The sequence below is a fragment of the Trichomycterus rosablanca genome, chromosome 12 (assembly GCF_030014385.1).
Source record: "Trichomycterus rosablanca isolate fTriRos1 chromosome 12, fTriRos1.hap1, whole genome shotgun sequence".
Classification (NCBI taxonomy): Eukaryota; Metazoa; Chordata; class Actinopteri; order Siluriformes; family Trichomycteridae; genus Trichomycterus; species Trichomycterus rosablanca.
Window position 1 is genome coordinate 34,523,603 of NC_085999.1, and position 21,926 is coordinate 34,545,528.

The 21,926-nt window shown below is 40.5% G+C and overlaps 1 protein-coding gene across 1 annotated transcript in view; it reads right to left on the reverse strand.

The window, feature by feature from the left end:
- Positions 1-3,003: 3,003 nt before the first annotated feature.
- Positions 3,004-21,926, reverse strand: part of ccdc141 (coiled-coil domain containing 141) — a 32,120-nt gene continuing 13,197 nt past the window's right edge. The window contains exons 12-25 of the mRNA XM_063006451.1: positions 21,735-21,914; positions 20,469-20,648; positions 20,244-20,369; positions 19,888-20,076; positions 18,640-18,801; positions 18,275-18,415; positions 11,785-11,925; positions 11,171-11,368; positions 9,280-9,463; positions 8,760-8,872; positions 8,176-8,235; positions 6,948-7,355; positions 5,931-6,724; positions 3,004-3,597 (exon numbers count right to left, since the gene is read on the reverse strand). Coding sequence (XP_062862521.1) covers positions 3,324-3,597; positions 5,931-6,724; positions 6,948-7,355; positions 8,176-8,235; positions 8,760-8,872; positions 9,280-9,463; positions 11,171-11,368; positions 11,785-11,925; positions 18,275-18,415; positions 18,640-18,801; positions 19,888-20,076; positions 20,244-20,369; positions 20,469-20,648; positions 21,735-21,914 — 3,150 coding nt within the window. The 3' untranslated portion in view covers positions 3,004-3,323. The remainder of the gene's footprint in view (positions 3,598-5,930; positions 6,725-6,947; positions 7,356-8,175; positions 8,236-8,759; positions 8,873-9,279; positions 9,464-11,170; positions 11,369-11,784; positions 11,926-18,274; positions 18,416-18,639; positions 18,802-19,887; positions 20,077-20,243; positions 20,370-20,468; positions 20,649-21,734; positions 21,915-21,926) is intronic.

Sequence of the window (21,926 nt, forward strand, 5' to 3'; positions counted from 1 at the left end):
TATCCAGTTACTTGTTAATGGGTTTACATGTTTTTTCTATGTGTTTTTTATAAATAAATTAGGAAGTGTTTTACAGAATGTGTTTTCTCTTGATGTAATATGTTTTGTTTGATGATCTGAAATGATTCAAAATGTCAAATATGCAGTTAGAGAGGCAAACAAATGTTTACACTACCGATTTATTGAAATGCATAAAGATTTATCATCAGCTCTCGATACCTCTTCACACCAATATCTGTAGAACAGTTCAAATGCCATTTGGCCAGTCAATGAAAGACCCCCCCACCCCCAACCCTCAACAATTTGGTTTACAATCTAAATCCTCCAGCAGTCAACACATCTGGTGCAGTGGTCCTTCCTTTTAAATAGCTGAAATTCTATTCTATTCTATTATAGATGTATAATGTAATCATTATGGGATTCATGGATTAATCTGAATATTCATGATAATGAAAACAAAAAGAGTTTAAAGAAGCATTATGTGCTACATGCCACTATAAAGACTAACTATACAAGATACTTTATATACAGTATATAATTGTACAAAGTATATTTATTATACAGTGCTGTGAAAAAGTATTTGTCCCCTCCTCAACCCTTTTCCCATGTCACATTTATTTATGATTTCACTAAGACAACAGTAACGTGGCTCAGCTGCTAAATCAGTTCACAGTGAGTCAAATACAAGTCATGTTCTTCTGCTTTGCCATTTTTTGGCCGGCAGAGGCGGCATGGAGGTGCAGATGACTGATGTGTACGTTTGTCCTAATTGATGATCACCTGTGCCTCATGAGTGTAAATTCACTCCAGGTGGAAGTTATATTATATATATATATATATATATATATATATATACACCGATCAGCCATAACATTAAAACCACCTCCTGGTTTCTACACTCACTGTCCATTTTATCAGCTCCACTTACCATATAAAAGCACTTTGTAGTTCTACAATTACTGACTGTAGTCCTTCTATTTCTTTACATACCATTTTAGCCTGCTTTCACCCTGTTCTTTAATGGTCAGGACCACTACAGAGCAGGTATTATTTAGGTGGTTGTTCATTCTCAGCACTGCAGTGACTCTGACATGGTGGTGGTGTGTTAGTGTGTGTTGTGCTGGTATGAGTGAATCAGACACAGCAGCACTGCTGGAGTTTTTAAACACCGTGTCCACTTACTGTCCATTAGACACTCCTACCTAGTTGGTCCATCTTGTAAATGTAAAGTCAGAGACGATCGCTCATCGATTGCTGCTGTTTGAGTCGGTCATCTTCTAGACCTTCATCAATGGTCACAGGACGCTGCCCATGGGGCGATGTTGGCTGGAAATATTTTTGGTTGGTGGACTATTCTCAGTCCAGCAGTGACAGTGAGGTGTTTAAAAACTCCATCAGCACTGCTGTGTCTGATCCACTCATACCAGCACAACACACACTAACACACCACCACCATGTCAGTGTCACTGCAGTGCTGAAAATGATCCACCACCTAAATAATACCTGCTCTGTAGTGGTCCTGTGGGGGTCCTGACCGTTGAAGAACAGTGTGAAAGCATGCTAATAAAGTATGTAGAGAAACAGATGGACTACAGTCAGTAATTGTACAAAGTGCTGCAATGGTAAGTGGAGCTGATAAAATGGACAGTGAGTGTGGAGACAAGGAGGTGGTCATAGTGTTATGCCTGATCAGTGTATATTGGCAAACCTGCTTTTCTCTGAACCCATGTTACCAGGCTGATTGATCCAGTCCTCCTTTCCACTGACGTGTTATGCCAGCATACTTATCGCTTTCTGAGAACTTACCTGGCGTTGTGGCATTTTTGTGACATTCTTTGCAAACCCCACCCGTAAAAGTTATGCACGGGCTGTGCCAGTTGGTGGGGTTGGGTTGCTGTTCATGCATTGCTGGTCTAACACAGTTTTGAAGGTTCCCTAACTTTTCCTGAGAAGTGGGTTGTCACAGATATTTGGAGCAGTTTGTCATATTGTAGCAGTAATCATGCAAGTTTTTTTATTTTATTAATCTACTGGAACACACAATTGTGTTTCAAATGTCCAAAAAAATTAAGAGAGATGTTCCTCAGTAACTTTTTAGTCTTTTTGTGATTGAATAATTGGGACACAGTTAAAAATAACATAACATTTAAATAACATTTATTACCACTGAAACATAACACATTAACAAACATGTGGAACAGGACATGGTTTTAAAAAAACAGAGGCAGATCGTATAAATAATGCTATACAATATGTATATGATTTTATTTATGATGATGTGGTGCGTTATGGGTCATGTACAATAAAAAAAAAACATAAATATAAATGCTAGCATTTCCAGAACATTAGCAATTTAACAACAATAACTTAAAACCACCTCCTTGTTTCTACACTCACTGTTCATTTTATCAGCTCCATTTACCATATAGAAGCACTTTGTAGTCTACAATTACTGACTGTAGTCCATCTGTTTCTCTGCATGCTTTGTTAGCCCCCTGTCATGCTGTTCTTCAATGGTCAGGACCCCCACAGGACCACCACAGAGTAGGTATTATTTGGGTGTTGAATCATTCTCAGCACTGCAGTGACACTGACATGGTGGTGGTGTGTGGTGGTGTACAGCAATGCTGATGGAGTATTTAAACACCACACTGTCCCTGCTGGACTGAGAATAGTCCACCAATCAAAAACATCCAGCCAACAGCGCCCCGTGGGCAGCGTCCTGTGACCACTGATGAAGGTCTAGAAGATGACCGACTCAAATCGCAGCAATAGATGAGCGATCGTCTCTGACTTTACATCTACAAGGTGGACCAACTAGTTAGGAGTGTCTAATAGAGTGGACAGTGAGTGGACATGGTATTTAAAAACTCCAGCAGCACTGCTGTGTCTAATCCACTCATACCAGCACAACACACACTAACACACCACCACCATGTCAGTGTCACTGCAGTGCTGAGAATGATCCACCACCTAAATAATACCTGCTCTGTGGTGGTCCTGTGGGGGTCCAGACCATTGAAGAACAGGGTAAGAGCAGGATGAAAAAAGCATGCAGAGAAACAGATGGACTGTTGGTACAGTGAGTGTAGAAACAAGGAGGTGGTTTTAATGTTATGGCTGATCAGTGTATAACTATTAATATAACTTTTTATATGAACACACGTACATGTCAGTTTAATTACTAGTGTTTGTGAACATGTGATGTTTAGGGTGACAGAAAATCCTTCATGCAGCAGAACAAATCTTCAGTCATTTTGTACTTGAACCATGTGCAGGTGATTAAATGAAAACAGGGGCAGTGAGGAGAGTCTGTGTATGAATTATAAGACCAGCAGGTAGAGGAGCCACAGGAGAACACACAGAGTGCCGAACACGGTTTGCCAGTCCAGTTTGAGAGTGTCAAAGTCAGGGCAGCCATTACCTTTGACCTGCAGCACAGAGCTGGAGGAGACGGCGCCGGCCAAGTTTGAGGCACGAACCAGATACTGACCCGAGTCTGTCTGTACTGCTCTCTTAATGAACAACACATGCTTGCCTTCTTTTTGGGTCAGTGACATGCGCTTGTCACTGTGTAATTCCTGTCCGTTCTTGAACCTGAAGCACAGAGTGAATCATCACGTCACACACTCACAGCACAGCAAAAACACACACAGGTCATGTTAATGTGTGCTAGCAGTTAGAGCTAATGTTAGAAAACTGTGGGCTTAGAGCTAAAATAACAGCACTTTTTAATTGTTTCTTTTCGGGTGAATTACATTATGCTCTGTGAAATTATTACCCGTAATTAATGGGTTAGTTGTTGCTTTCTGAAAAGATTTTGTCATTTACAAATGAAAGAAGATTGGATGCAGCATTTTTCCAGGTCTACCATCTGGGGGAGCATCTGGTAATACATTTAGAAAACCACTAATATAAATGGTATTCATAAAACAAAAATGATCCGGCAGCTTATTTTCTTACAGTTTTTTACAATATTGTCTCATGAAACCAGATTTAATAAATTTTTTATTTATTGATGCAGTTTTTTCCTTTTTTTCCCCACCCCATTCTAGTCATATTTGATTTGCAACCTCTTTGCTCCCGCTGGTGCAGCCCCCGACCTCAGACCGGGGAGGCCGAAGACTGTCACATGCCACCTCTGACACGTACACTGCCATTAACCACTTCTTTTTACCTGCTACAGGTGGTGGAGACACGAATATAGTGTACAGAGAGACTGCACACAACCTGCCATGTGAACATAGCCTAAGTCTGTTTCAGTGCAATACTTTTCCCCAGATGGTAAAACCTAATAGATAACTGCTGATCCCACAGCACCAATACGTTGTGACGTTTTTGGCATAAAAATCAAAAGTGTCTGAGGTAACCATAACTATCAGAACTGCTAGTTGTTGGGTAAAATGTTTTATTATTATAATTAACAATAATACACCTAACAACAAGAAGAACAGTATGAAGAAGAAGTAGAAAAAGAAGAATAACAAATAAAAGAAGTAGAAAGTCATAAATAAAAGTTGACGAGAGTGAGTTAAAAATCTTACTTAAACACAGAACTACAGCAAGAAACGTTCCTGTAATGTTGATGAAACAAAGCAGGGAAAGCTTTATTAGTAATGCAGCTGACTATTATGCTAGCCCACCACTGCTGAGATCAGGGTTCGAATCTCAGCGGTGCTATCGGTCGGCTGGGCGTCTACACAGACATAATCAATTATGTCTGGTGGGAGGTGGCCAAAGCCCTAGAGATGGACTGGCACCCTTGCGCCCAGTGTTTCCCGCTGTGACCCTGACCATGATAATGCAATTAATGGAAATGAAATGGAAAAAAGATATTAAAACATAACAGACAATAGAAAACCTCTCAATAATACACTGATGTGTCCAAACATTATGACCACCCATTTGATACGCTGCTAAATAAGCAATGACCTGCCACGACACAGACTCCCCAAGACCTCTGAAGGTGTCGTGTGGTATCTGGTACCAAGATGTTACCAGCACGTCCTTCAACTTCTAAATGTTCTCCTGGTGCTTTTTCCCCAGATAAATGACTGTACACATGGTGTACAAGAAAACTTCTTCCATTGCTCAGATGGCCAAGGCTTTTTCGCCAATTCCTATGTTGCAAGTCTCTTGTTTCTTGTACCACATCTTTTCTCCTGTGAGTATGAAAGACTCTCTCCAGTAATGCAGGTGCTTTAACTACACAGCAGAGCTCACAAGTGTATAGTGGTGATAAAACCCATTCAACCTCCCACCCCTCAGGCACATCCAAAGCTCAATATCTTAGCAGTAGTGGGTTCATGCATAAGGCCACTGACTGGCCTGCAACTGACACCAGTGAATTTTGGCTGTCCAACACCCTGTCAGTAGTTTGTCCTAGTTTGGATTACAGACAACAGGTACTCACCATGGCTTCCTGGAGATACTTCTAGGTCTATGCTCCTGCCCATACTGTATATTCAGCATTAAACACACATACTACGAAAAACAAATAACTTGGTGATATCCAACACCAAGGATATCACTCACAGTGACATGCAATCTTTAGAAAATAAGTGTTGCTATGTGCATCTTTAGGGCTGGTCATAATGTTTTGGCTCATTAGCGATAATGACAAATACTGTGGTCATGTTACATTAAATATTAAATACAGTTTAAATGCAATGCAAAAATCAGCAAAATTATTTTAAATATTTTTATAATATGTGACTGCAGCTCATGTCACAGCCATTCAGGAACAGTACCTGCATGTACCCGAGGACTTCATAAAAAACCTAAAACTATACTAATCTAAAATGGATACCCCAGTAAAATCATTTTTATTACCCTTAGTATTAAAGAAAAATATATTAAACCTAAAAATAATTACAAATAAACTTATTAACACCTAAATCTAAGGGTTGAGTTTGTTATAAGCTACCCACCAGGTTAAGGCAGGCTCAGGGAATCCAGTGACTTCCACTTCCAGGGTCACCGGAGACCCCTCCATTACCATGGTATTAGACAAGGATTTGGAGAAGTTAGGGCCGTGCCCTTGCGATAGGTTCTGCCCGGCCATGGCACTGCTTGAGCGCTTTATTTCCTCGCGAATGGTCGTGGGTTTGCACAGGTCCGGGTCCTGCTCTGAGGTTAATGGTTTAATGGAAGCATGCGTGTTACCAGTCTTAGCAATGGATGAATGCCGGACTGGGGTGGGTTCATGCACACACCCCTGCTTCTCGACCTGACTCTCATGCAGATAATTAGTGGTTTGCTGGCACTCTGAAAGACCCCTTGGCTTGCTGCTCTTTAGGATGCTGGAGATGGTGCTAGAGACAAGGGTGGGAGTGGGGACGGTCAGTGGACTGTGGACGAACGAGCAGGATTCTGCTCTGAATCGACTAGCCAGGCCTGTTGTAGGGGAAGGAAAGCTCTCCTCAGCCCGATAATGAAGCGGCTCGCCGTGTCTGGAATGGCACTGCTGGGTGTAGTGGCTGGTGTGATGGCTGTGAGAGCTCACACAATAGCCATCGTCCAGGTCGTTTTCAGACTGAACCATGTTGGACTCGGGGGTTTCAGATAAAGGAGGAAGCGAGATATCGTCCGGTGAGGTGCACTCATACTCGTCATTAGAGAGGGACTCCTCACTCAGGAGGTCAGGATGAAAATCTGTGTCTGGGGGAAAACCTGAGTCTGGTGCACCATGGGAGAAAAGTTCTTCCAAGGGATGAGGTTCACTCTGTAGAATGGAAATAAAGATGTTTCAGTTAATAAGTAGTTCAAATTGGAATGTAGCACTCAAATGCCCCAATGTTTTTCAAAATAAAGAGTATTACATTACCAGAAAAGTTGGGACATTTCATAAAATGCAATAAAAACAAAAATCTGTTGTTTGTTAATGCTCTTGAGTGTGTTTAATGTTTGTTTGGGACACAAGTGAAAAAGTAAACTGAAATACGTACCTTTACCTCTGTGTGTAATGTCTGTGGAGCAGCGTGCAAGCCTCCACCCCCCTGCATCTTCTCATCAGTCTCCTGAGATGGTCTCTTGGTTTGCTGAAGTGTGTAGGTCCTCCTGTCCTTCTCAACTGGGGAGTTGGACATGCTGAAGGTGTGTGTATGAGAATAGGAAGTGTGTGTATTCTCTTTAGTTTCTACAGAGGACTTGCTGCTGATGGTCTGCACAGTGCTGGTCTTGGAATAAGCCTCCTGTGTGTAGCTGTATGTTTCTGAAAGCACTCTTTGTTGTTCTGGTAGGTCCTGGCTGCGCATCGGAGGCTTCTTGCTTTCTGCTTTCTTGGTGACCGTGTCCTCCTTGGTTCCACCTGGTCCTGTTATCTCTGGAGTGTGACCCGTCTCCTTTGCTTCTGGCTGTTTAAATCACAGAATTAATTCAGCAATGGTGAAGGAACTTTCTGAGGTTCTCAGAGACAAAACTACAATTGGAAAAAGTTATGAATGCACCACTGACACCCCAAACATTCCCATCAGTATGTCAGCAATCAGCATGTATAAAGTTTATGGAATCACAAGTAATCGTCCCTGGTCAAATGGGGCATGTGAAAACCAATAACAAACTCTAAAACAAATATCAAACAGCTAATTATGTTTTGAAAGAGAAGGGTTGTGCCTGATCTCATACATCAGGCAAACCCACACTGAGGTAAGGAGGTGAAAGCGTCAGCATGAAAAGAGCAAATAAACCAGAAAACAGTAAGGGAGAATCTCATTCTCATTCTCATTCTCATCTCATTCATCAGAATCTCATCAGCCAAGAAACTAAATCTGCTAATTTCAACCAGACAACACAACATAAAGCCAAAAGAACTCGAAGGTATTCAAAAGAACTAGAAAAGGTATTTGCATGGCCTAGCCATGTTCATCAAAGGGATCCTTGTAACCTCAGAAAACTAAAGAAGGTTTGTAAAGAAAATTGAGCCAAAATATAACCACAATGCTGCAAAACGTGAATTATCACAAAGCTGTAATGGCCAAAAATGGCTATGCAACAAAGCGGTGAAGTTTGTCTAAATAATTTTCCATTTCTATGTTTATGCTGGCTAAATCCAACAAAATTGTATTAGATAACAAAAAACAAAAGGGGTTGAATATTTATTTCCCTTACTGTATGTATTGAAGAACTGTATATAAATACTTTTGTATTGTAAAATGTGCCATTATTAATGCTTACTGTTTCAATGGTGTCGTAGGGCTTGTTTTCCTCAGCTGACTGTGGCTTCAGTAACTCCTCCTGAGGACATTCACAACACACACAAGTACAATTACATATATTATATTATAATTATACACGGTATTTAAAAACTCCATCAGCGCTTCTGTGTCTGATCCACTCATACCAGCACAACACACACTAACACACCACCACCATGTCAGTGTCACTGCAGTGCTGGGAATGATCCACCACCTAAATAATACCTGCTCTGTGGTGGTCCTGTGAGAGTCCTGACCATTGAAGAACAGCATGAAAGTGGGCTAACAAAGCATGTAGAGAAACTGATGGACTACAGTCAGTAATTGAAAGTGCTTCTAGATGGTAAGTGGAGCTGATAAAATGGGCAGTGAGTGTAGAAACAAGGAGGTGGTTTTAATGTTATGGTTGATTGGTGTATATCTCAGTAGTTGGTAACTTGGTGGTAACTTGGTGGTAACACACCCTGGACAGGACACCAGTCCACCATGAAGCAATCCCCCAGATATAACCAATATCCGTAAGTCAGATATATGAAATATGTGATTGTTAAAATTGTTGCAAACCTGTAGTTTGGCTTCAAGGTCCAAAAGTCCACTGGAAAGTTCCTTAATTGAATCCACTATTTCACTGTGCTTGCTTACAGTTTTTTCCATGTACTTCTTCCCTTCCTCAGCACCTGCATGAATCACAGTCACAGTTTGTAATACCTGATTTAGAAATGGCAAAATAAACAACATTTATGGTACATTTGAATAATGAGAACATAATGTTTAACCAAACCTTTTATTTAAAATTAAAGTATGTGCTAATCTCAGATGTTGTGTTATTCTGAGTGTCTATGAAACACTTAATGTCGTCTCTTACTATTACTTTCCTTCTTCTTGCCCGACATCAATGCCTGATCAGACAGTATCATTTTAAGAATGAACACAAATTCCCACAAACACTTCGAAATCTTGTGGGAAGCCATATAGTGTACATGAAAAGTTTATCATGTAGCTTTTTAATTAAAAATCTATTTTAACAGCTGAGGACCTTTGCTGAAACTGCTGCGTAAATATGAACATGAACAAAATGTCTCACCATGCAGACGCACTGCTAGCTCTGTGATCTGGCTTATCCTCTCCTCCTGCTGGGGAATTGTGGGCCAGACAAACTTCTCGAACTGTTTGTACAGAGAGCTGATGGCTTCCTTCGTTTTGCACTCAGATGAATATTTGCCCACTCTCACAATGGTGGCGCTGGCTTCATCACACCAAAACTCATACTGTGGGTAAAACACATGAGCATGAGAGGAATCATCCTAAACCACAGAATATGTGTTAAATATTGTGTTAGCACTACCCAAAAACACTGGAAGCATGGTAGGAATACACAACATACAGGGCAACAGTTGTTTGCTGGGCAATTCTCACATTTATTTACTCACTCACTCACAATCGGGGCAAATTAGCCAGACTACCTACTAAAATGTTTTTAGGCAGTGGGAGGTAACTGGAGTACAGAAAGGAAACCCTAAACTTAAACCTGGTGAAGAACTGTCAAAACTTTAGGATCAAACCCAGGTCTCCATGACACTGGTGGTGTCCGACATCTACACTTTACTTCCACATAGAACAATAAACCTAAAGCTTAGAACTATTTTACTTAGACACATTAAAAGAAAACAAGGTGCAAAAAACAACAGCTGCCATTGTATGGGGGTGCGTCAATGCCCACGGCATGGGTGACTTGCATATGTGTAAAGGTACCATTGACACTAAGGCATATGGGACACTAGAGAGACATATGCTGCCATCAAGGTGACGACTTTTACTGGGAAGTCCATGTTTTTTTTCCAGCAAGACAAAGCCAGGCCTCACTCTGCACATGCTACAACAGTGTAGCTCTGTAAACACAGAGTGTGTGTGCTTTACTGGCCAGCCAGATCTGAGTCCTACTGAAAATATATGGTGCATCATGAAGACGGGAATCAGACAATGACGACCACGGACTGTTGAGCAGCTGAAATCTCAACTCAATCAGGCAAGAATGGAGAAAATTTCCACTTGCAATTGGTCAAAAAAGGGGAACACCAATGAGCTGTGAATTAATAGCTAGTATATGTTGTTATATAATTATTACTCACTATATGTCATATAAATATTACCCAATTTTAAAAATTTATATATTGTGGAGGCCCGAAAGTCTGAGGCCACTAGTAAAAATGCTTGTTTTATTTTTTCATTTCATTCCATTTTCGGCATTTAGCAGACGCTTTTATCCAAAGCAACTAACAGTATACAATCTAAGCAATTGAGGGATAAGGGTCATGTTAAAGGGCCCAACAGTGGCAACCTGCCAGTGGTGGGGTTTGAACCAGCGACCTTTGGCTTGCTAGTCCAGTACCTTAAGCGCTAGGCTACAACTATTCTTCAAACTATATATCATATAACCAGCATAACAATGAGAGTGAATTTCGTAGTATCTGGTGTGTCCATATTTACAATAGGTGAACAGCGGATGCAAATGTATAAGGTTATGTGAGGAGCTTCTGATGAGTCGATCAGATCCACATAGTAAAAGTCATCTGATCAGACTTAAAAGCATTTGATCTTTTGTACTTACTTGCTTATCAGTGTAAAATACTAATAACTGTTAAAGTTTGGAGTAGTAGTCTCAGATTTTTGATTGTATGATTTTGGGATTGAGAACTTGTTTGGAAGTGTTTGGAATATTCTTAAGTTTCTCGGATCCTGGCAACAGTGATGATTTTAAACCTGTTATTGTAACCCAATGCCTGATGGCCAATATTATTTATGCTAGTGTTTTAGCAGTATTTGCTGGTAGGGTATACGCCATATCCAGTGATATTAATTAAATAACTCATGCTGAATCGGTTTACATGTAATAATCCTTTACATCATCACAGTTATTACACTAATTACACATGATCAAGTGTTCCATAACAACACTGTTCTGGAATCATCTTTACCTCCTCTACGGCTTGCTGTAGCTTCATGCTGAGGTCCAAGTTCTGTTTGTAGTCCTCAACCACCCTGTCAAAATCTCCCACCTGTCTCTGCAGCTCATTGACAACATCCTCCAGCTCTCTGGGATTACTACCTAACAGATGCTTCTCACTACTGCTGGATACCTTCAGAGTAAAGGCCTGTAACTTCTTCTTTAGAACCTAGGACACAGAAAACTAGACTTTTAAGAGCAGGTCATTCATGTGTCAAAAAATAAATGATTTTGTATGAATAACATTTCCTAAATTTTCTTTGGGATCAGTAAAGTATGCATACGAGCCATGTAATGTCAGTGATTAAAAAATCCATATATTATAGAAAACTAGACTATGTCACCATGTCTCGATCACAAAGTGGTAGAACTCTGAGAGTTTCTGGCAATCAATCTTCCCTCCATCTCCCAAAATATGCTGATGGTGGATTGGCATTTGTAAACTGCCCCTATTGGTTGGGGAATGAGTACAAACATTGTGAGTGTGTGGTGTCCTGTGATGTATTGGCACCCCCTGACCAAGACAAAGTGGTTTATTAAAATAAACAATAAGAGTGATCATTTAAGTGAGGACAGTATTTTTACCTGCAGCTTTTCTACGTATATCTCAATTTGTTGCAGTTGATTTTTGACCGCCTTTAAATTTCTCAGCTTCTCATTTTTCTTCATGTAGTTAAATTTCAGATTGTTGAATTTCTTCTTCAGGTCTTTAAACGACTCTTTTAGCTGAAACACAAAAGAACAGAACAAAGAATATAAGCTGTGAATATAGAAAAAGCATTTCAGCATAATTTATGAAGACCAACTGTGGCATAAAAACATCTGAGATAATGAAATCTGGACATAACGTCTTTATTGATTGTGATTAACGTAATCAGCATGATTAGTGGTTTTGGTTAGGATGAGTATGTGGGGTAGAGGAGTAAACCATCCCACTGGCAGAACAGAAGGTCAGTACTGGCTGTGTTCTGTCAGTGGAGATTATTTTAATGCTTGGGATTGGGGGTGATTAATAGTCCATGGACTTTTTAGTCCATCGAGTCAGGCTCTAGCAATGCTTTACAGTCTCATGTGTCATTCAAGGACAGCTGCAGCTCAGAGCTCAGTATAGACAAGTCCAACTGTCCTCCCCAACCTGCAGGGGGAGTCTCTTCTTACAGTCCAGAGAGAGGAAGGGTTTGAAACATTGAGGTATTATAAGAACTGGAATGAGCTTTCGCATTAATCTCTATTCAGTTTAAAGGTGTTTACTCACTGGCCATGTGCTTATCGTCATGATTTACATCATGGTTCATAGACACATGTTTCTCCTTTAAATACATTTAATCTGAAAATAATTGTGCTAAAAACTCCGACTGATCGATTTTACTGTGTGACTAAAACAATAAAAAAATAAATCACTAAAATAATAACCAAAACATTAGGAAATGCTGATTATTTAAATGTGTATTATAAAACATAGTGTTTAGTGTCACACTAGATTTGACATTTTTTGCAGCTAGGGATACTCGGATTAAACTGACTCAAGCATGGAATTGAAACTCCTGGGATCTCATTTCCATAGTGCATGTAAACACACTCACTAAACCACTGGATTTGGTGTACCATGTGGACACTGGACAAGTTATGAGGTGCATAATTCTCTATTTAAGCAGTACATGTCCTTACATATCAGTTTATTACGATCATTACAATTATTGTTCATTTATGTAATTATCCAGCCAACCAGTCATGTGGCAGCAGCACAGTGCCAAGTCAGGAGTCTCAGTTAATATTTACATCAAACATCAGAAAGGGTAAAATGTGATCTGAACTCTGGACACATTAGGGTTATTGGTGCTCAACTGACTGGTTTGAGTTTGTCAGAAATACTACTGATATCATCAACAAGCTTCTAGCAGAACTTTATAGGCTTGTTCATGGATATCAGTAGTGTTTCTGACAAAATCTTTGACCATGCTAATTGGCAGGAATAGTACAATCCCAAATCAGAAATGGTTAGGAAATAAAAAACACAGTGTTTCTTACATTTACTTTGACTTCTATTTTATTGCAGATAGTATGAACCCAAGATATTTCATGTTTTGTCTGGTCAGCTTAATTACATTTGTTAATATACATCCATTCCTGCATTTCAGGCCTGCAATACACTCCAAACAAGTTTTGCATTTTTCCTACCGTCCTAACTTTTTCTGATTTGGGGTTATAAAAATCCGCCAAATATGCTTGTGTGCTGCCACAGATGTGATGCTGTCAGTAGGGTTGAGGTCTTGATTCTTAGTCCTTAGGTCAGAATAAGTGATTGAGAGAATGAGTGTGGTGCTCTGTGATGGACTGGAACCAGTGTTTCCAAATGGGGCTGAAGCTATTATAACCTTGAACAAGATAAAGCCCAAATACAAGCTGAACAATTAAATAACAGTTGTTTCTTTAACAGTTGTTTCTTTCTACAGTCAACAAGTCTGTGTGTAGACTAGAGTAAGACTGTGTGTGTGTGTATGTGTGTTTGGGGGGAGGTTAATGGCTGTCGTCTCAGGTGTCATAGCTCTTGATGAGCGGAGACAACTGGTACACCTAAAATGTCCTTTTGTTTACTCATGAATATATATGAATACGTGTCACTTACACAAGCATTACAGATTTGACTGCTAACACAAGTCCAGCAGGGGATTCCTGCTGAATCATGAGCAATCAGATGTGATATGACTACAAAAATGCTGTCAGTAATGTGATCATTTGTCTATTTAGGTATCCTAAAGCCTACGGAAATTTAAGCCTACAAAGCATTTTAAAGTTTATCATTTTCATTTTCAACTGCATCTGTCATTTTAGCTATTTTATTTGCATTACATACACCAATGAGGCATAACATTATGACCACCTCCTGGTTTCTACACACACTGTCCATTTTATCAGCTCCATTTTCCATATAGAAGCACTTTGTAGCTCTACAATTACTGCCTGTAGTCCATCTGTTTCTCTACATACTTTTTTTAGCCTGCTTTCACCTGTTCTTCAATGGTCAGGACTCTCCCAGGACCACCACAGAGCAGATATTATTTGGGTGGTGAATCATTCTCAGCACTGCAGTGACACTGACATGGTGGAGGTGTGTTAGTGTGTGTTGTGCTGGTATGAGTGGATAAGACACAGCAATGCTGATGGAGTTTTTAAACACCTTACTGTCACTGCTGGACTGAGAATAGTCCACCAACCAAAAATATCCAGCCAACAGCACCTTGTGGGCAGCGTCCTGTGACCACCAATGAAGGTCTAGAAGATGACCAACTCAAACAGCAGCAAGCGATCATCTCTGACTTTACATCTACAAGGTGGACCAACTAGGTAGGAGTGTCTAATAGAGTGGACAGTGAGTGGACACGGTATTTAAAAACTCCAGCAGCGCTGCTGTGTCTGATCCACTCATACCAGCACAACACACACTAACACACCACCACCATGTCAGTGTCACTGCAGTGCTGAGAATGATCCACCACCTAAATAATACCTGCTCTGTAGTGGTCCTGTGGGGGTCCAGACCATTGAAGAACAGGGTGAAAGCAGGCTAAAAAGGTATCTAGAGAAACAGATGGACTACAGTTAGTAATTGTAGAACTACAAAGTGCTTCTATATGGGAGCTGATAAAATGGACAGTGTGTGTAGAAACCAGGAGATGGTTTTAATGTTATGGCTGATCTGTGTATATTTCATTATCTTAGTATCTCAGTATCAAAATATGTGGAGACCTGACTGTGAGCTTATTGGTCACCCCATTCTGAAAAAAGTTAAATTGATATGGACTACTGAGTTATATATCAGTTTAATAAAATAAGGCATTAACACAAAAGTCATAACTCTGTAAGGACTTTAGTACGTAATATATAGCTGCATGACAAGTGCCCAAAAGTGGCCAATCCAATATGGGCTAAATATAAATACAGTATATAGTTTTGTAAGTGCTCTCTAACACGTTATACAACTGAGCGTTACATGACTCGCTGTAAGTCTGTTCTATAATGAGAAGCTATTTCTGTAACAGCCAAACATACATACACTAGCTGCACTTTATGGTTAGCTCAGTGTTATGTAAAGACACTTACATATATAATGCACAATCCCATTTATTATGCACAAGACCATAATAAAAACTGGTTTTTATTGTTTTCCAGCTTTTTATGATCAGGCTGATGGTTTTGAAGGGGTTCGGATGCTGGTCAGGGTGGTTCTAGCTAATATCAATTTTGCTTTTCCATGCTGGGAAAATAGCTTAACATGAACAGAAAATGTATTGATTGTGTACAGTGTCCTTGGAAAATGTATTATTATTATTATTATTATTATTATTATTATTATTATTATTATTATTATTATTATTATTATTGTTGTTGCACTGGCCTATTAGGCTAACCCACTACTGCTGAGATCTGGGGTTCGAATCTCAGTGGTGCTATCGGCCAGGCAGACAGCTACAGAAACATTATAGCAATGTCTGAGGCTAGGATGGCAGAAAAGCCCTGCAATGGATTGGCTGCCTTGTGCCCAGTGTTTCCTGGTGAAACCGAACCTGCTGCAACCTTAACCAGGATAAAGTGGTTGATGAAAAGGGAATGATTATTAAAAATGATAGAATTTGGTGTACTGTGAGGGTTAGAACTGCTATTTTAATTAAAGTCTAATCCTTCTATCGTAGTCCAGATCCTTCTCCCAACTTTTAAGCTTGAGAAAGAGATCCAGAGGTTGAATCTTTATCTTTGACCCAAGATAGTGATAAGAAGTCTGTTTTCATAAGATCTTTAAACGGTATCTCACATGGATTAAAGAGAAGGAAATGAACAAGATAGAAGGTTTCTTCAACATTATAATCTCTTTGCAGTTAAGATAGCCGACCACTGACCGGTCAGTTGAACTTTACAGCTACAGGAAATGGACGACAGGAAAACTTTCAGCCACAAGAGGGAGACAAACACACACAAATCCACAGTTAACGTGTCTGGTGCAGCGCCAACAAACCTGAGTTTAGGTTTAGATGTAGCTGGGACCAAGCACAAGCCTTGGGTGACTTTAACTGATTAAAAGCTTGAAGCAATTTGATCATTATTTCATGTTTTTCTACACAACATAGGTTTTTGTTGTCTTTGCTACCCAGCATAAAATCTTGTCTTAATCATATGCACTGAAGGACTGGGATTAAGATCCTGTAATCAACGTTATTATCAGAATGACTGTAACAAGCAGATTTTGTATCATGGTTTTTAGCTTTTTATTCCTTGACTTCACCTAAACACTGTTTTATAAATTAGATTAGTCCTTTGAACTTTTGGGTTATGTTTTGGTGTTGGGTTACGTACATTTGACTAATTTTGGGGGGGGGAAGTAGTAAAATTAATGGGGCACAGCACAAGTTCTCTAGATTGTGGATGTTCAAAAAATTACAACACTGTACTGTCTAGGGCGGCACTGTGGCTCGGTGGGTAGCACTGCGCTTCACAGTAAGAAGGTCCTGGGTTCGATCCCCAGGCGGGGTGGTCCGGGTCCTTTCTGTGTGGAGTTTGCATGTTTCCCCATGTCTGCATGGGTTTCCTCCGGGTGCTCCAGTTTTCTCCCACAGTCCAAAAACATGCAGTCAGGTTCATTGGATACACTGAAATGCCTGCCCTGCGATGGACTGGCGCCCCATCCAGGGTGTTACTGTGTGCCTTGCTCCCATTGAAAAGCTGGGATAGGCTCCAGCAAGCCCCCCAATATATGTAACACTAATGACTTATTGTGGAACATGAGCACAATCTCATATCCCAGCTTCATAAATGTCAAACTTTAATATTTAATCCTGGAAATATAAATTAGAACTTTGATGAGATGTAAAGTGTTATTTAAACACACTTACATATACTCACATCCATTACATTTACACAATATACAGGCTTATTATTAAGCTACCCATTTGAAATTGGTTGAAGTATTCCCAAAAAAAGTCTCACTGGTGCCTGCACTGGGGATTCTGAGCCTGGATTCACTGTCTCACTGGCCAGATATTTATAGAGTTCTCCTCCTCCTCTCTCTCCAGGAAGTTAGATCTGCAGATTACTCCCAACTGTTATGGTATGATTCTGCCACTTGTCTCATGCAACTCTCCAGAGCTGAGAGGAATTCCAGCTTTATCAGTCACTTAACGAGTCCCCCAAAATAAACCAGAGCCAAGAGTTTATATACACTAAATGGCCAAAAGTATTTGGATGCCTAACCATGAGCTTACCATGTAAAAATGCAATAAAAAGAGTGACCTCTAACAACAACAACAGCCACTCTTCTGAGAAGGCTTCTTACAAGATTTTAGGGTAGGTCTGTGGAATCTGTGCCCACTTCAAAATGGCAAAGGGGCATTTGTAAGGCTGGGCACTAATAATGTCAATTGAAATTCTAGTTCTTTCCGAAGCTGTTCAGTAGGGCTGAGGGGCTGAGAATAGTCCACCAACCAAAAATATCCAGCCAACAGCGCCCCGTGGGCAGCATCCAGTAAAGGTCTAGAAGATGACCAACTCAAACAGCAGCAATAGATGAGTGATCGTCTCTGACTTTACATCTACAAGGTGGACCAACTAGGTAGGAGTGTCTAATAGAGTGGACAGTGAGTGGACACGGTATTTAAAAACTCCAGCAGTACTGATGTGTCTGATCCACTCATACCAGCACAACACACACTAACACACCACCACCATGTCAGTGTCACTGCAGTGCTGAGAATGATCCACCACCTAAATAATACCTGCTCTGTGGTGGTCCTAGGAGAGTCCTGACAATTGAAGAACAGCATGAAAGGGGGCTAACAAAGCATGCAGAGAAACAGATGGACTACAGTCAGTAATTGTAGAACTACAAAGTGCATCTATATGGTAAGTGGAGCTGATAAAATGGACAATAAGTGTAGAAACAAGGAGGTGGTTTTAATGTTAAGGCTGATCAGTGTGTATATTATATATTATCTGTTAGCTGTTGTTGCATATGAATTGAACAAATAGAAGGGGGGCCCAAGACAGATTAATATGAATATCAGAAAAGGAAGACGGATCTCCTCACCTCACTGATCTCCTCCTTAAACACACAGTAGTGGACGTTACTCATTAGGTGCTCCTCACATCGACTGGCCTGTGTGGCCCAGCTGGCACTACCTTGCTGCAGACGCTCCATCTTCTCCTGTACTAAGAATGCCAGCATTGGCTGAAGGTAAAAAGAAAATGTTAATGCTCAACCTGGAGAAGATTCCAATCACTTACAGAGCCATTTATTTTAGGAGAGTAAAAGGAAACCAAAGTACCCAGAGAAGTACCCCACACGCACATCAGGAGGAAATAACTCCTCACAGACAGTAAAACTGTGCTACTAACAGCCTACAAGCTGTGCCAATATGCTGCCCGTAGTACGATTTCATGTCTACATCTCACCGTTCGTTGGATGGTACCAGTGATGTCTGTTGCCAGTGAGACGGCCAGTTTGTATAGATGTTGGAAGTGGTTCTGTCTCTCCTGGTGCTGGCTGAGCTGGATTCTGGCCTGAGTTGGATTGCTGGATCCTTTCACTGTCTCGGCTTTCATCAGGCCGTCCAGCTGAGGATCAGAACAATCAGGTTAAAGGATTAGAGCAGCTGTTGATGTAACTGGTTTAGGAATTCTGAAGGACTTGCACATATGGAAGGTTAAACACCAAATGGCCTAAACATGAGCTTGTTGGACATACCATTCCAAAATCGAAGGCATTAATATACACCTCCATTCTTTAGATTTTGAAGTGTGTCTGTGAAATTTATGCCCATGTATATAAAAGAGCATTTTTGAGATTAAACAGATGACTAATTAGAAGACCTGGCTTTATGTTTTAATTAATCCCAAAGGTGTTCTGTGGATTGACTGATGGGAGGAAACTGGAACACCTGTAGGAAACCCAAGCACACACAGGGAGAACATGCAAACGCCACACAGAAAGGACCCCGTCTGCCCAGGTGGGGAATCAAACCCAGGTCCTTCTTGCTGTGCGGTGACAGTGCTACCCAATGCACTTGTTTCCTAACACAAAACCATAGACATGAAGTCAGGCCAATTGGAGCTACAAAAATTGCCCTAAGTGTGAGTGTGTGTGTGTCCTGTGATGGTGATGGTTTCCTGCCTTTCGCCCAATTAATCTGACCCACCAGGACACTGACTAGGTTAAAGGTGGTAAAACAGAAAATGAATGAATGAACAGTTGTAGCTTAGCGGTTAAGGTACTGGACTAGTAACTGTTGGGCCCTTGAGCAAAGCCCTTAACCCTCAATTGTACCCTCACTACCCTCACTGCCAGGTTGCCACTGTTGGGCCCTTGAGCAAGGCCCTTAACCCCTTAATTGCTTAGACAATATACTGTGATGGTACTGTAAGTCGCTTTGGACAATAATGTCTGCTACGGATGGGGTAACATTAAAAATTGTGATGTTGTGCTGGTTTTAATTACTATACAGGTTAAAGAGAACTTACAGATCAATCCATTTTGTTTTCAGTTAGACATTGTCTCAAAGCAACGAGAGTATGAATTTTACAGCATGTAGCATTTTACATACTTTACATATATTCTTTTGAAACTGTGGTTTGAATATTCTCCTCAGCACGGCCGTTAGCCAAACCTAACAGAGAATAGAAGATCAATGCATGTGATGTTACCTCTTGATAAATCTGATGGAATTTGACGGCCATGCTGAGCAGTGTTTCGTACTCTCGGATTTTATCCCTCACTCGTTGGTGCACCTGAAGGAGCTCACTGACTCTCTCGTTTTTCTCCTTGGTCGGTATTCCTTTCAGTGCTAGCAACTCTGATGACTTAACCAGGAACTCCACCTCTGCATTCAGTTGCTGGGACAGAACAAGACAAACACATATAATGGAAAATGTCACTGACATGCTGTTTATGGTAAGTGGAGCTGATAAAATGGACAGTGAGTGTAGAAACAAGGAGGTGGTTTTAATGTTATGGCTGATCAGTGAATATTTAATGTGTGAGCATGAATAAAAAAAAATACCATAAACTGTGGCTTGATGGAACTGAAATTGTCCTGCAGCTTAGAAACAGTTTGAAAATCATTTCCCAGATCAACTTTGGACACGGGAACAAGAACTCCCTCAAGAGATTTTAAATCCTGTACGACCTGCAGGAAGATCACATGTTTAACATCTAATAAAACATGTCAACCTGTCATCATGGTTTACGTTAGCTCAGTCCGGTCTGATGTTTTATATCACGTTACCTTTTTAAGCTGATCCTTGAATTTTTTCCACTGCTTCTTCACAGACTTTATCTGAGTGTAATGAAGCTGCCATGACATCCACAGATCAGAGAGTTCAGCTTTCATCTTGTTCAGGTTCTCCATGCTCGTTTCCACCACTGTTACTGCTCCTTTCACGTTCAGACTCAGAGTATTGCTTACCTGCAACAGCAGATAGTGAGATAGTGATCAGATTTGTGAGGTATGTGTGTATTAAATCATAATGTACCAATATTTGTTGGACCATGCTTCAGCTGCCATGTCAGTTATGACCAGCAGAGGGGGCAAGGAGACACTGATGATTGATCTGATGGTTCCTTTCAAACTGACCATTTACTAACGGTGGAAGTGTGAGTACATATCACACTCTTTCACAGTCTTGCCTGTTCTATTGTAACAATCAGTTCTCAGTTCTGTGCTATTACTGTTTTATTCTCTTTCTGGGTGGCACGGTGGCTCAGTGGGTAGCACTGTCGCCTCCCAGCAAAAAGGTCTTGGGTTCGATCCTCAGGTGGGGCGGTCCGGGTCCTTTCTGTGTAGAGTTTTCATGTTCTCCCTGTGTCCGCATGGGTGTCCTCTGTGTGCTCCGGTTTCCTCCCACAGTCCAAAGACATGCAAGCAAGGTAAACTGGAGACACTAAATTGTCCATGACTGTGTTCGATATAATCTTGTGAACTGATGAACCTTGTGTAAAGAGTAACTACCGTTCCCGTCATAAATGTAACCAAAGTTAACATGATGTTAAAATCCATAAACTTTTCAATAATTACATATTTCTCTTTGCTTTTCTTCCCTTTTCCCTCTAATCTAGTCATTTCCAATTTCCATTACAATTTCATTGCTGCTTGTACCAGCCTTATGATGGCCAAAGAGAGCCACAGACTAGCAACCACCCTCTATAAGACATATTAGACAAGTCGCAGACACCAACCAGCAGTGACTTCTTACAGACAGCTGTATTACATACGGCAAATTTGACAGATCAAACTTCCCACAGTGCTAGTTAAGCATCTTAGACTGCTGTACCACCGAAGTCCCTCTTAAAAAGGATGTATATGGATCTGTTTTTCACTCTTTAGTATAATAAAACAAACATTTTCCTACTTTACACAAAAACAAGTGATATAATTACAGGTAAATGTGGTTTATACACAATTAATAAAAATGACTAAAAATGGGGTTGTTTTCTATGTGTAATACAACAACAGATAAAATATTGTACGTAGAATGTATTTGGTATTACTGACCATGTTTGAGGAGTTAATAAAGTTGTTCCCATGGTCCTGCATGGAGAGGAACTTCTGCAGGAATGACTGCCAGTTTACATCCATGTAATCCTTCACCTCAGCACCCGGGTCCTCATTCACCTCTTCTGTTTCTGGCTTTTTCTTATAGCAATCCAGCAGTGTCTTCACCTGATCTTCTACCTGTGACAGGGT